Here is a 15,175-nt window from a genome sequence, read left to right on the forward strand (position 1 = left end):
GACCAATTTTTGAGCCCCTATGAGTTGTCACTTGAGTCCCTCACTCCAGTCAATCGTTCACCAATCATGAAAGCCCACCTATCTACCTCTCTACAGTTTGACTAAAACAATACAGGTTTCCCCCTTTTTTTTTTTTTTAATTATAATTCTACTTAGATTTTCTGTGTTCAGGCAAGGTGGAGTATTTTTCTGGTGACTGCTCACCTGTGCTCTCATAGCACTGAGTTGGCTCCCAGTTTCCCAGGCCATCGCACTGTGGGATGTAGGGATGAAATCCCAGCTCTGTTGCTTCTCCAGCAGAACCTTTCACAGCAAAGTGACTCCGCCAGTAGAAATGCAAGACTGTAAAAGATAAGTAAGAGAAAGATATTGGTGGCCAATGCTAGAAGAGATATTTTAAAAGTACGTGTTTACAAACACCTGATTGTTCCTTGTACTTTAGAAGGGAAAATAAACGCTGCAGATGTATATCTGACCTATGCATGGTGCCAAACATATAAGAAAATCTGAAATCAACTGAAATCAGATCTTGGGTTAGGTTAATTACACCAATAAGTAACACCTGCTGAGTTGCACCTATCTTTCAGGAAAGTTGAATTTCTTGTATAGCACCCTTGCACAGATCCTGGTCATTAATCCCTTTAATTAAAAGCTCTCATCTCCCTCTCACTTACCTGATCGTGCAGCCAGTTGGAGGGAATAGTCACTGCCCGATAACAACTTTTCAGAGACCATCACCTCTGGCTCATAGAGCTGAGCAGAACGTAGGAGGTCGCTGTCTGTGAGCTGTATTCCCTTTGCCATCAAGAAGCTCTCTCCAAAAGGGAAATGGGAAGTGTTTGATGCTCGGATGAGTTGCTCTGCTTCCTCCGTAAATTTCATGGCTTCCTGCTTAACACCTTCACATACACCAGGACCTAGAGAAGGCAGAGGAAAGCTGACACTTGGCCTGTCCTTTACATACATCTGCAGACTTGGACATGGCAGTTCAACACACAGAACCAACGCAATGAAAACTTTTCTGCTAGAATAACTGCTAATCTGCTTTATCCTCTCTATTTCCCATTTGCTCACAGAACAGGCTTCTCCAGTGCTCCTTACCCATATGGGAGTTTGCAATTCATTGTCCTGCTTTTTCTTTTCAGCTAGAAAATTACGATGTGACAAGAATGGTTTTAGAGACTACATTTATAATATAGTTTGTCTGCTGAAATAACCCCTAAAGAGGACCAAATAGCTTTAGTGGAGATGCTCCAGACAGGGGGCTTACCACCAAACTTCAGTGCTGGTCTTAGTGACTTGCAGGGGATCTCTCTTACTCTTGACTGAATAAGAAGAAACAGTAAAGAAAATTCCTCCTGTGTCATTTTAAGGTGTTCTTGAAAGTCATTTCCATCAGTTAGTGTAACTGAATTTTCCACAGAAGTCTTCACAGACCGCTTCTAGCTTTAAAGTGTCATTTGGTGTCTGGCTAAGTACCTTCTGAAAAAGCATTATATATCCATGCTCCAAATTATAAGTCTACACAGCCTTGACACAGAAATTTATTCTTCCATACTGCCAAAGCTGAGACACTACTTGTTTTCCAAAAATGACTTTCCCTACCTCTGGTGGCCAGTAATAATGGCAGTGTGGAATAATTAGTGGAGGTGACTTATTGAGACTAAAGGTATGCCCACATCTTAAGAGAAGGCACAGCACTGAGGAAAATTCCAGGGCGAGATGCAGTAGACATGCAAGGAATCTGTTCCATGATAGTCCCCTTCGTAACATAACCTACAGCCTTAGATATTGGCAACAGCAGGGTAGCTTGGTGCGCTGACTCCAAGAGAAATAGCACAGAGGGTGGAGCACGGTGGAAACACCATGGCCAGTCTCTGTGATATCACTGCAGGGATGGGAACTTGATGGCACTGTGGAACTGATAGACAGCATCACCGTTACCCTAAACCAGCCCTGAGCCCAACTGATAAGCTGCAGAGCCAGCCCTGAGCTGGCAGTTTTCCATTTTCTGTTGAAATCATGTCCTCTGGGTGAACTTTGCCCATTATAATCTCATAATAATGCCAAAACACACCTCCATCCCAAAGGCTGTCTGTCTGCAAGGTGTAACCACTCCTCACTGAGCATGTGCTCTGAATTTCTCTCAGCCTATAAAGCCTCTCACACCAGTCTTCAATCTACTAGACTGAAGGTGTATCATGCTAGTTGTGCATCCGTGATTGTGGTAGTTCAATGTATTGAATGTGATTGGACTTGTAGTGCAAACTGGGCATCACTCAGAATCTAAGACCAGCTGCTCTATCCCCTCTGATATCTGAGGACAAGCTGGAATATGATGGGGTTTAGTTCCTGCCAAACTTCTTTACCCTTTAACACAACAGGCAGTATTAATGATCTTTCCTCAAGCCATTATATGCTACCTCATTGCATTTAAAAGCACTTTTTTTCTTGTGCCAGCAATTCCACTACTTACATTTTGGAACCTGGTTCACTTCTGCCCTTGTTCCTTGCAGCTCTTCTCCTTTGCTATCAACACACCAACAATCACGAAGTTCAAAGTGGCTTAATGGAGCGCTGAAATCAGTGTAGGGTCCTGGATAATAGGTTAGCTGCTCATTCAGAAGCTGCCAGAATGTATATGGATCCAATAAAACATTCTCAGATTCGTAGGTCACATTTCCTTCCAGCACTTCACGTGGAAGATCAGCGAAGGAGGAATAGGTGGTGAAAGCTGGGAAGACATTCTGGTGCCCAGCTTCATACAAAGCTTTAATAAAACCTGAAAAGCCTTTGGAAGAGACATTTTTATATCCAGTTATGATGTTCAATAGATCAGCAGCAGGCAGAGGTTTGCCTTCATTGTTCTCTGTCATCCACCTTTCATACCACTCGAAGGCTTGCTCAGGAGGACCGGTGCACTGCACCTGCCTCCAGGCACCGTCAGCATCGCACTGGGGCATGTAAATGCTGGAGGGCTGAGACAGGGCACTTGGATCTGACAGCAGGACTTTCACAGTCTTTAGAAACTCCTGACTGGCTTTTACTTGGCAAGCACTGGGGCCTGGGGAAAAGAAAAACATGCACAGCACATCTTATGAATGCACTGAAGACATACAACACCCCTAACCTGAACATCGTTGCTATTATACTATCAACACCGTTTTTATTTCCCGTTGGACTTCACCAGAATTTTCAGTTTATGTTGTCCTCTCTTCCTACTCCGTAATGAATATTGCAGCTGGATATAAAAATACCATCCTACAAGATGTAGGAGTAAGTGAGTTTTCTTTTGGAAGCTTTTTCTGACACCTCCAAAGCCAAATCTCGTTTTGCCACCAAGCAGTTCTACAAACATAGCAAAACATAGGAGTTCACCTCCTTCTGCACACCACAGCATTATGAACCTGTTTGTTTTTGACTGCACTCCAGATGGGTTGCTAGGAATAAATCCCTTACCAATATAGAGCATTGTGATGAATTCTCCAGTACTTCTGCAAACTGCTGCTCAGAAGAGCTCCTTTCACTATGTACCAGTATTATCTGCTGGATACCCTGCTAAAATGAGAAGCAGGTTCTTCTCTTGGCCTGTTCCTACTGTTAATGTGTTGTTTTCAGTTCACAGAACCATAAAAGACAAATATCCCCAGCCTGTGTGCTTCCTTCTTCCTTTGTATAACATTAATAGAGGAGCTGAACAGGCATTCCATAGAACCATTGAATTATTTAGGTTGGAAAAGACCTCTAAGATCATCAAGTCCAACCTATAACCTAGCACTGCCAAGTCTACCACTGCACCATGTCTCTAAGTACATCCACAAGTCTTTTGAATACCTCCAGGGATGGTGACTCAACTAATTCCCCTGGGCAGCCTGTCCCAATACTCCACCACCCTTTCAGTGGAGAAATTTTTTCCTAATATCCAAACTAAACCTTCCCTGGTGCAACTTGAGGCCATTTGCTCTTGCCCTATCACTTGTTGCTTGGGAGAAGAGACCGACCCCTACCCTGCTACAACCTCCTTTGAGGTAGTTGAAGAGAGTGATAAGGCTCCCCTGAGCCTCCTTCTCTCTAGGCTAAATAATCCCAGTTCCTGCAAGATGCAATGCCAAATTGCATCTGACAAGTCGTTTGTGACTCACAAGACCTTTATGAGAAACCTGTTAGTCTTTTAATCCATCTTCTATGTTCAGTCTCCTGTGATGGCCTACCAAGGTGAGAATATATTCTTGAGCTAAAAGACTAAAAGAAGTCCACAGTGTAAGACAATGAAGCTCTTCAGTTCTCAGGACAAGAATGAGCCAGTGACTGCCCAGGTTACTTGGTCCTGGAAGCAAAAGAGCTTTTTCAGTTGGCAAGAGCACACAGATGCTCCAGGTCTCATGGGCACCAGGGGTGTTATACACGCTATACTACACATTTAAGTAGAGACAGATGTCAATGACACACCCATTAACAAGGCAGGACCTCAGGGTCCTCAGTTGTGAGTGTACCTACCTCACATTCTGAAAGAAATGGGACTGTTTTTAAGACTTGGGATACCAAGGTTTATGTACACTGCATTTCCCACTATTCCCCTGCAACTGTATGGCTGACATTCTTATCTGTTAGGGGACAATATTGTTTGTATACACCATCTATATATTCCCAGAAATAACCAGATATGAAGAATTAAATCATGAAATTCCAACAAAATGAGGAAGCATCTTTATACTCCCAGTTCCTGGAACTTACATTGCATTGGTTTTCCAGTATTTCCTCTTATTCCTGGAATAGTCTTGCCATTCAAGTCAACACAGAAGCAATTTGTCCCATAACACTGGAGTGGCAGAAAGTCTCCATCCTTGGTACAAGAGGGAATAAAAAGATCTGATCCTGCAGGCAGGCTTTGTTTCAAGTTTTGCAGGTTTCTCCTTTGCTTCTCACAGTCAGTGGGACACCTTGGACGTTCACCTCGAACTCTTGAGCCTGGAACTTCATTACCTGAAGGGTCCAAACACCAGCACTCTCCTGCATAGCACTGAACTTCCTCATACCTCCCCTCTGTGGTGCATGTTGGAACAAACAGGTCCTTTGGCTCCTCACCACAGTCTTTGGATCCCAATGCTATTTTCACCACTTCACCTAAATCTTCAGCAATGCTTCCAGGGACAGAAATCACTTGTTGAAGAAAAGCAAAGAATGCTGGTAGTTCCAGGACAGAGGAAAGGAATTTCATCGTATTCTGATTGTCCTGCAGAGTTACCGTGCGGCCAAAGCTGCCTACAAGAGGTTGGTTCAAAATGGAGCTCCCCTTTGATACTTCCAGTGAAAATGCCTCAGCTGATTCCAGAAGGCCTTGGCCATTATCCTTCCCTGCCACATCTTTCTCTGGGAAAAATTGGCCAATGCTATATTTGCCACTAGTGCCAAGTGCCCCTGTGAAGTTAAACTGGATCATATTCTTCAAGAACTTTCCTCCAAAGAGATTTTCTTGGAAACGTTTTGGATTGGCAGTAAATTGCAATGCCACATGAGCCAGTTCCCTTGATGGGAATATTCCTCTGATGGCTTCACTAAGGATGGATTCTAGCCCAGGAATCTGGTTGGCATATGGGCTTTGCATGACTGGGGATGATAGTCCAGAGACCTGAAACAGCTCCTCGAAGAAGGGAGAGCAAGGTCTTGAGTAGCCAGCTATTTTCTCTGACTGCACATCTGGTGTGGAAAATAAATCAGGCTGACTGAAGTACCCAGCAGGGCCATAAAAGATCCTTGACAATGCTCGTCGTCTCTCAGAGATGCATATTTGTTCTTCACCTAAACAAAGATTAAAAAGTACAAACTTCAGAACCTCCAAAACCTGCTATTTTAAAGATATCCTTCAATCAGTCTCAGCAGAAACCACTGAGTGTATTTTAATTTGTCTCGTTCCCCAACTAAGCATCAGGCACACTGATAAGGAAACTTAAACTGTTGCTGAGTGTAACCTATAAACTTCTTGTTGCTTAGTGTAACAGTAAACTTCTCTATTCAAGACACAAACTGAATGGATACTTCCTCCAGTATGTCTGAACTTACTGCTCTGTGACCTTTTTGTAAATCTATTGTTTTTCAGTGCAAATCCTCATTCCTCTTCCTATGGTTGAAAGTATGAACTAAGTCTTTTTCAAACACATTAACTCTCTGGTAGGATGCCTGCTTCTAATAAAAAGCCCAGATGATCCAGGCGCAATATGTGAACACAAGAAAGGGAAATAGATTACAGAAGAAAAGAAATAGTCATTTTCACCAGTGCTCTCTAATGGAAAATTTATGGAGGCTTCCTAACCAGGCCACCCACATCCCGGGCCAAGCTATGCCATAGGTGTGCCTGTTTCCAGTCCAGTCTCTGTATGTTCATACAAAGACATCAGAAAATGAAAGACTTCATAGATATAAAGACTTAGATATAAAGACATAGATATAAATGACTTCTTCAAGGAGTGCTGAACACAATGACCTGGGTTCAACCTCCAGTTTGGGGATTGCCTAGCCTGCAGGCAACAGGAGGACATATGGAAGAATCACTCTGCATTTCCCATGTTTCTCACACTTTCTCCTCAAGCACCACTGTCATCCCTGCTGGGGACAGGATGGTGTATGAGTAGCTTTGGTCTATTCCAGCATGGCATCCAGTGGGCTGACCCCCATCTCCATCCATTCTACTTCCAGGCAATATGATAAAATAGTCATGAATCCTGCTAACAGTGAGGATAAAAGCTGGAAATCCTAAAAGCTTCTCAAATAGGTTAGCAAGTAATCTGAGGCTCTGTACTCAGCATCTTGCTCACTCCTCCTTTAGAGCCCTTTCCTGCTCCACATTTCCTGGCATGCACTCACGTCCCTCACAGTGGTTCCTTCGTGAAGGCATTTTCTGTAGGATGGGCCCCTTCTGTGTTTAGTGTTGGCTCTTGGTAACAGAGATGAAGAACATCGGTTTACACTAACTTATTGGTCCCTAGAGCACAATCCACAAGTATACAAATCCAAAACAAATGTAGGATCACAGACATTGAATGCTCTCCCCTCCTACTCATTGTTGAATCAAATCGAAGTAGAGTGAGAAGGAAAAACAAATAAATCAAAAACCAGAAAAGCACTGCTGAGGTGAATTTACTCTAGAATCTGAAAAGGAGCACATCCCCATCTGAACTGCCTGGTGCTCCAGGTCACAAGAAAACCCAAGATACTCCCCACACCTACACCTCTGCCTCCTCCAGCATGAACATTGGTGTGGGTAAGAGCTGAAGAAATCAAACAGAAATAAAACAGAGCAGTAGAGCAGGAGACGCACATGGCACGTATCTGGCTGGCAACAGGCTCCAGCTATATCCTCATGGAATACCTTCTTGGGAGTTAGTCTGCAAAACCCGCACAGAAACTTTCCCTGCTTAAATTTCCTGAGTCCGCCAATAAAAACTGCAAGTAGCCTCATGTTGCGCCTCGCAAAAAAATTTCAGGAAGGCTCAGCAAAGCACACGCAAGGAGAAAACAACCAGTCCCAACACAGGGTGAGTCCTCCCAGAGGCTCCCTTGCAATATCCTTGGTGATCAGCCTTGGAGCCATGCGAACGTTTTCATTTTACTGTAAGCTTGTCTGTGCCTGGGGCATGCTGAGTGACTTGGAACCATGACACCCCGGGTAGATTCCTCCTTTCTTTATCTGCATGGTACAACTGTGTCTTGTAGACAGAGAAATTAACTCCCCTGAAGGCAACTTTCATTAAGACCTCATGCCCCAGCCCTCCAGCGCAATCCTGAATATTTAGGTAGTGCGCTTTGGAGTCAAGGTTTTTAAACTTTCCTCCTCCCCTCTGGCCCTTTGACATTTCTGCTGTCATTTCCATTTGAGACACAGACTTGATGGTGTATTCTTAATGAAATCCCTCTCAGAGTGAAAACCCAGACACCTTCTCTGAATTGTTTTCTACCAGATTTGACAATTTTCACGGTCAAGTATGCAATGGAAGAAATACAGGGGAAAAAAACATTCAGGATAAGAGAGAGGACATCTTTGAAGCACAGCAGCATTTCACCAAAAGAAGGTGGTAAAACCCCAAAACTCCATCACCAGCTTCCTTACATTATCCCAGATATTGGGACTTAATGCTCAGCTCCTGGAGTCAAGAGACAAATTTCATGGGTGCAAAGGAAAGCCTCACCACATGAAAAACTAAAAGGCTAAAGACAGATTGTAAAGGAAATTAAGATAATATAATATTTAATATTTTATTCAAATGTGGTTCTTAACCCCACGGAGGCTTTTGGATCCCAGGTTTTGAGCACCACAATCTGTCAAAGCCAAGAAGGGAACTGGTCCTTTAGGGTTTGTTTGTTTGTTTGTTTACCAAAGACAAAATTCCCACAGCAGATGAAGGGTTTGGAGAGGGAAGGTGAATGGACCTGGCTTGAACTGGAAGTGTACGTGGATGTACAAGGCAGTGGTATTTGCTAGCATTTTTCCCTTTTACTTAACACGTACCGCAGGCTGGAGGCTGTCCTCGTCTTTTGGTGCCCTGGACCTCTCTCCCTTTGGTGTCCACACACCAGCACTGCCCTCCCTGCTGACACTGCACCGGTGTGTAGCCCCCATCAGGGTCACAGGATGGCACGTAGGCATGCTGGTAGCGCACGGCTGCATATCGCTCAACCTCACATTTTGAGGGGCCTGGAAAAAAAGAGGGGGGAAAACAAAGTTTCAGAGACCATTTTCCAGCTGTAGTCATAGGTAGACTGAGTTTCTCACTCAGTGAGCTGTGCCAGCGGCTAGGTGAGTTCCGGTCCTTAATGCAAATGCAAAAGTGGTCAAAGAGACAAACGTGCTGCAGTGTTTCTGGTGAGAAGAGGTGTTGCTCCTGCAAAAGGCTCCACACCTGTCTGCAGAGATTTGGTCTGGGACCACCAATTACTTTTGTATCCTTCAAGGAGGAACAGAAGACCCCATTCCTGTCAAACTGGCCAGAATTGGTGAAGAATCTAAAACTCCACAATGCAAATCTTCTGAGCTACGATTTCTCCCATACTAGACTCAACCCTTGTGATAGAAGCTTTCCCTGTTTATATAATCCACAATCCCACAGCCTAAACTTTTCGCACCTTCCAGAACATTCCAGCTTCACTCAGCTGAGAGACGGAGGCAGCAAGAGCATCACATCAGAACAAACCCTTCATCCAGGGAATCTGACAGCTTTCCTGGCAGCACCTAGCGCGCACGGCTTCAGGTGATGGGTAATTCACCAAAGTCACTGCCAGGGGCTAAGGAGCGTGTTCGTGTCTCCATCTTGTGGCTGTTACAGCTTCATCCCTGCTGGCAGCCACCGCCTCTAGCTACAGTCGGAGCCTGTTTCACAGCACTGTGCAGTGGGAGGGGAAAGATGCTTTCCAGACCCTCCAAAACGATCAGCTCTTCCCAGAAACAGAGAAACTGCGTGACCTGTGTGACTGGTATCTGCTTAATATCTCTGGTGACACAACTCCTCAGCAAGGGTCAGATACCAACGTCAGAGTTTGGATAGGAGGATGAAGAATCACAGCAGGGGATACAAACTCCCCTCATGCAAGGCAATTCTCTTGGTCTCTGGTGCAGGAGAAGGAAACACCTTACCTCCTGTCCTGCAGAGTTCATTGCCCATAGGCTGAGAAACACACCCCATTTGCCTGCCCTCACCAGGGAGGGAAGGGACCCAAGGGCAGATCCAGACGTTCAGCCTTGCTGGCTCAGGCTCTACAACCTCTTGTACGGTCTCCTGGGGATGGAATGGGCTGTGGCCAATGTAAGATTCTTCTGATTTCTGACTACTATCGGAAATTAGGGAGCATTTTCTCAGGCTTTTAATATAATAAATCATCAGATCCTTCTCCAGAATCTCAAAGCAAAAGACAGGGACAACTCACAGGCTTTCAACTAACGCAAACCTCAAGTGCATGGGAAAGCTTTCATCAGAGGATAGGTACACTCTGCTGCTAAAAATCTACAGTCCAGAGACTAAAAGTCAGCTGCAATGCAGGGACCACGATTCTTGCACCGAAACTGTGATATTATATGCCTTTAAGTACAGGAGACTATTAAAACAACTCTTCGCAATTGCAGCTGTCATAAAGATCTCAAATTATCATTCCTTTTGCAGGGTGCTAATGTTACTGGGTGTTACTTACATCTGAACCGGCCGGAGGTAGCCAGCTGCACCCCCAGAAACCTCCTCTGCAGGATCCGATAAATGCTGGTCTCTGCAAACGTGCGGGCAGGCTCCAGTGCAGAGAAAATTGTGTCGTAAACTTCATCAAGCAGCAGCTCCAAGCCTGGGAAAGAGAGGCTTTTAGCACAGGGTCTTATTTTAAGACTGCAGTCGAAAACCTATCTGGAAAAAGAAAGCTAGTCCTCTAAAGTGACCCGAGTGTGACCTTATACTGCATAACCCTAATGCCTTGCACCATAAACCCTGCTGCTGAGTGCCCAGTCATTGGCTTTGCACTTTGACATGCACCAAAATGAGCAGAAGGAGCATCCAGTAACCCGGCACTGGGCTGTGGTTGTGTTAGGTTCAGTCTGCAGTAGCGCCATTGATACTGTGCAATTATATCACTGCCTGGTGTTTCCAAAAACCAATTCCTAACCATTTTGGTTGCATAACAAGTAAATGAAAAGACATGCAGTAGTTCCTCTGAGTGCACAGATTTTTGGAGAATTTCTCATAGGAATTAACTACTGAAGTTCTCATCTACCATGTAAATTTTAAGCCATCATGCTCTGCATTTTTCCCAGGCTTTTTTTTTTTTTTTAATTTATTTATTTTTGGCTTTAGTTTTTAAGCAGCAATATCTGAGGATGAGGATCTGGAAGTGTTCTGCCTCCTCTTTCTTGGGGAACAACAACAAAAAAGAACCAAAAAACAGCCTTTCTTTTTTCTTTATTCTTTTTTCTTTTTTCTTTTTTCTTCTTTTTTTTTTTTTCCAAAATGTCCCAATGTCCCATCAACCATTAACATGCCTGAAAGGTAACCTTAGGCTACGACAGAAAAGGATGAACCACCTGAGCAAGAAGAAAATAGCTCATCCTCTAGGTCCTTTATATTCCCCTGCATTTGCTGATTGGACATTGAATAGGATTCAGCTTTCTAAGGTGGATAGAGGATGGACTTTCCAAAATCTTATTCCACCATTCCAAAAAGGACAGGGTTAGTTCCTGGGCAGTGCCTCCACTTGTCCCTCCTGGAGCACTGCTCCCCAGGGTGGGGTTCACCTTGTGTAAGCAAGTGTCATGAGAGAGCTCCAGCCTTTCCCATACTCTGGTCACATCGGCTGCTCTGTGCCCTTACATCTTGCAGAAATGAACCTGGAGTCCCAAAGGAAGCTGAACACTGACACTTCTTATCTGTCCTTTTCCCTGGGAATTCAAAGCTGCTGAAGTTGACATGTGAGGTGCAGGGAGGTACTCACCGGTGTCTGCTAGCTCTCTCCCCAGGCTGTCCGAGCAGTAGCAGTACCCAGAGACCTCCGGGAATGTCTCCCGCAAGGAGCTGAAGGTTTGGAAAGCTGCCGGGAGCCTGGAAGAAAAACAGCCTCCTGTGAAAGGCTCAGGGAAGGCCCATTGACAACAACAACAAAGCATTTGAGCTTCCCTCACAGATTTGTATGGCAAGGATGTTCTGCCCAGCACAAAGCCATTGGGCAGTCCTTCGGCCTGCTAGAGTCAGCCAGACTCTGACATGACCCAAATCAGCTATTCCATAGGCTAACAGGTCTCACGAGTTCCTTTAAACTAAATACAGGACAATAATATCTCCCTTCAGACAGTTTTCGGATCCTTCCTATGCACACACCCAGTCTCTAACATTCATTTTCAGTTCAGTTCCTGCCCTCGAAAGCCTGCCAAAGAGTGTAAAATAGAGGCATGTTGGCCTAATGTTATTACAACAGCCGTTCATTAACTCCTTCCACAAATCTGCACAGGATGGCAGAGTGCCTAAGCAAACAGGTTGCTTCCTCTTCCCTCCACGTTATGTATGCTTTCTGCACTGAATTAAGCACAAAAGCTGATAGAAACCTCACTAATCTTTTTCGTTCAGAGAGCACAGCTCAACGGATTAAAGAGAAAAGGTTTTTAAACACATTACAACCAAGATTGACTCCTACTTCTGGAGATCAAAGAGTTGCTAGTTCCCAGTGTAATATTCTAGGGAGTGACAACAGCCAGATTCCAACAAAGCAATCATTTAGGAAGGAAACTTATTAATGTCAGAGTTGGAAAAAAATATATAATAAATGTGATCTTAACTGACAGACATTCTAGGGCTTCTGCAAACAAATAGATTTTGTTTTCTTGATTCAAGCAGTATGGTTAGTGGGACATGTTCATTAACCATGTTGCAAAAAACATGTATTATTTTATAGAGACATACCCTTCCCCTGATATACGATAAAGGCTTGATGTCCCGGCCACATGTGGCTTATTTGGAAATATCTAGTAGAAGGGAAGTGCCACCTCCTGCCAGCAGAGCTGGGGAGGTTGCTGCTTCCTCAGTACCTGGAAGCACACCCTAGGGTGGCTCAGGGACACACGCAGCGATAGCAAGCCCTGGCAAAGGAAAGGACTGGCAACCTCTGGGGTTATCCCAGCAGCACTCCTGTCCCACAGCCTGCACATCACTGCGTAGTGCTGCTCCTCTTTGGTACTTTCCCACGTCTTCAAATTAAAAGCCTACTGACTCCCTCCGCTTTGGATGGCCAAAGTCTGCTCCGCTGCTGACACTGGTGTGCTAAAAGCAATCAAAATGTCATACTTCAGAACATAAAGGGACTCGTGTCAGCATTAAAACAATTCAATTTAAGTTATAAACAACTAAATACCATCTTCCTAAGGTTCTCTGTGGATATAAATGGCTTAGTGGATTTCAAGAGCTTTCTGGTACCCCTGAAGTATGCACTGGTCATTGCTCAGTCATGGATGTGATCTTGTCTCTTAGCAGAGCAGTGCCCCTACAGACTCAAAGGCAGCCTCCTACACCACCCATGTCCTTGAAGCTCATCCCCTCAGCATCTCGACATCCAGCTTAGTGACACAAGCTGCTATGCAAGATAAATAAATAAACAAAATAAAATAAAAATCTGCATGCTTCTTTCTTTTATCCTCAATGTTAAGATGCCATATGCATAATTATACCACTTCTGTATGAGACAGATGTGCAGTCATATCCTGCCATCCTGGTTACTTTTGTTCTAAGTAAAGAATATAGCTAAATAAAGTGCAAAAGGATATAAATTAGGCCCACACAAACAAGACGATAGAACTTCATCCATCATGTTTGGAAAACTCACACCCCACTGCTCCTTTTCTTTTTCTCAGACTCCTTATAATCACAGTCCTAGAGGTGAGAAGTCATAACTCAGAAGACCTCATCTATCAGGCCCAGTCCAAAAAGAAGTGAAGCAGGATGAAGCAGGGATGACTGCTTAAGTTGTGGATAAATTCATTGTGTATCCATGTGTTTCAAGAAGAGTGCTTGCACTTAAAAAACGAAGTAGATAAATGCATGGTTGCTGACCTTTTCCTCCAACTGTGTATCTGCTCTTGGCTTCCAGCACAGATAACTCATTACTGATCTTCAAAAGCAGGTTTGCAAATAACCCTGTGTTCTGTATGTGCAGCTGAAGTCACAGCTGCCTTTCTTTCTCACTGACTACTCAGAAGTGGAGGGAGAATATCAAAACATGTTTTTTACACTACCAAAAAAACAACACATGGGACATAAAACTATTTGAGAGTGTCCAAAGGAGGGCTACAAACATGGTGAAGGGTCCGGAGGGAAGACATATGAGGAGCAGCTGGGGTCCCTTGGTTTGTCTGGCCTAGAGCAGAGCAGGCCGAGGGGAGGCCTCATGGCGGCCTGCAGCTCCCTCACGAGGGGAGCGGAGGGGCAGGCGCTGAGCTCTGCTCCCTGGGGACAGCGACAGGACCCGAGGGAACGGCATGGAGCTGGGACAGGGGAGGGTCAGGCTGGGTGTGAGGGAAAGGTTCTGCACCCAGAGGTGGTCGGGCACTGGGACAGGCTCCCCAGGGATGTGGTCACAGCACCGAGCCTGCAGAAGTACACGAAGCGTTTGGACAATGCTCTCAGACACATGGTCTGATTTTTGGGTGGTCCTGTGTGGAGCCAGGGCTTGGACTGGATGATCCTTATGGGTCCCTTCCAACTCAGGATATTTTTTGGTTCTAATCTAACACATAATAGAGCAAAACCTCCAGTGAGCTAACCAAGGTCTTTAGTTTGATGAGTATTATAGCAAGAAAGTTAAAAAATCTCCCTGATTTTTGAGCTCTGGATCTCTCCTCCACTGTCTGTTACAGGGGTTTCTATATGGCTGCCTATCCAAGCAAGACCTGGGCACAGTCTGTATAAAAGAACAAACAGCAGTCCAGTCAAGTATTACGGTAAGGCAGGAAATTTGGGCCTGCTTTCTTTCAAAAAGTCTTTGCCCTGGTAATGTCTTAGGCTTAGGTTTATTATTATTATTGTTATTATATTTTCTCCCTTTTTTTTTTAACACACTAATTTATTCTGGAATTGTTGTAAAGGTGTGGGGAAATGATATGGGAAGGGAGTTAAGTGACACATTTAGATTTCAAAAAACAGTCCACAGAGACAAAGAATGTTTTCCCAATGGTCAGAACATGAACCCAAACCTTTTAAAACGAGGGTTTAATCCCTATTTTGCCACAGTCCTTCACTGTGGAACTCATCACTTGGACTCTGCATTCTGGCATCATGCTTATAGGAAAAAATAATGATAATCCAGGCAGGAATACTGTAAAAAAATAAATATATTAATGACCTAAGATACTCAAATCATATGGTTATGGATTAAGCCTATGCCATAATTAGAAAGGTAGACAGCTGGGAGTGAAATGGTCCTGCTGTGATTAATTACATGACATAGACACAAGAAAAGGCCAGTCTTGCAGACCTTTTCCAGACAAACCTCTCAGTGGGAGGGGAAAAAATGTTAATTTAAAGCATTGCTTTCTTCTCTGTAATTTTTTCTTTTAGAATTTCCACACTCCACAGGCGAACAAACAAAATAGCCAGACTATTTTGCTCTTGCCAAAATAACCTCTCCCGAAGCTCTGACAAATCTGTACCGTGCATCTGGGCCTGCC

General features: G+C 44.3%; 1 protein-coding gene across 2 annotated transcripts in view; it reads right to left on the bottom strand.

Moving 5' to 3' along the window:
* TG (thyroglobulin) overlaps positions 1–15,175 on the bottom strand; it is a 165,930-nt gene that overhangs the window by 136,934 nt on the left and 13,821 nt on the right. For both annotated transcript variants that reach the window (XM_083827078.1, XM_083827077.1), the window contains 7 exons: positions 11,458–11,564; positions 10,177–10,320; positions 8,504–8,689; positions 4,735–5,799; positions 2,477–3,064; positions 675–917; positions 205–342 (listed from right to left, as the gene is read on the bottom strand). In XM_083827078.1, coding sequence (XP_083683204.1) covers positions 205–342; positions 675–917; positions 2,477–3,064; positions 4,735–5,799; positions 8,504–8,689; positions 10,177–10,320; positions 11,458–11,564 — 2,471 coding nt within the window. The remainder of the gene's footprint in view (positions 1–204; positions 343–674; positions 918–2,476; positions 3,065–4,734; positions 5,800–8,503; positions 8,690–10,176; positions 10,321–11,457; positions 11,565–15,175) is intronic.

The sequence above is a fragment of the Anser anser genome (assembly GCF_964211835.1).
Source record: "Anser anser genome assembly, chromosome: 2".
NCBI lineage: Eukaryota > Metazoa > Chordata > Aves > Anseriformes > Anatidae > Anser > Anser anser.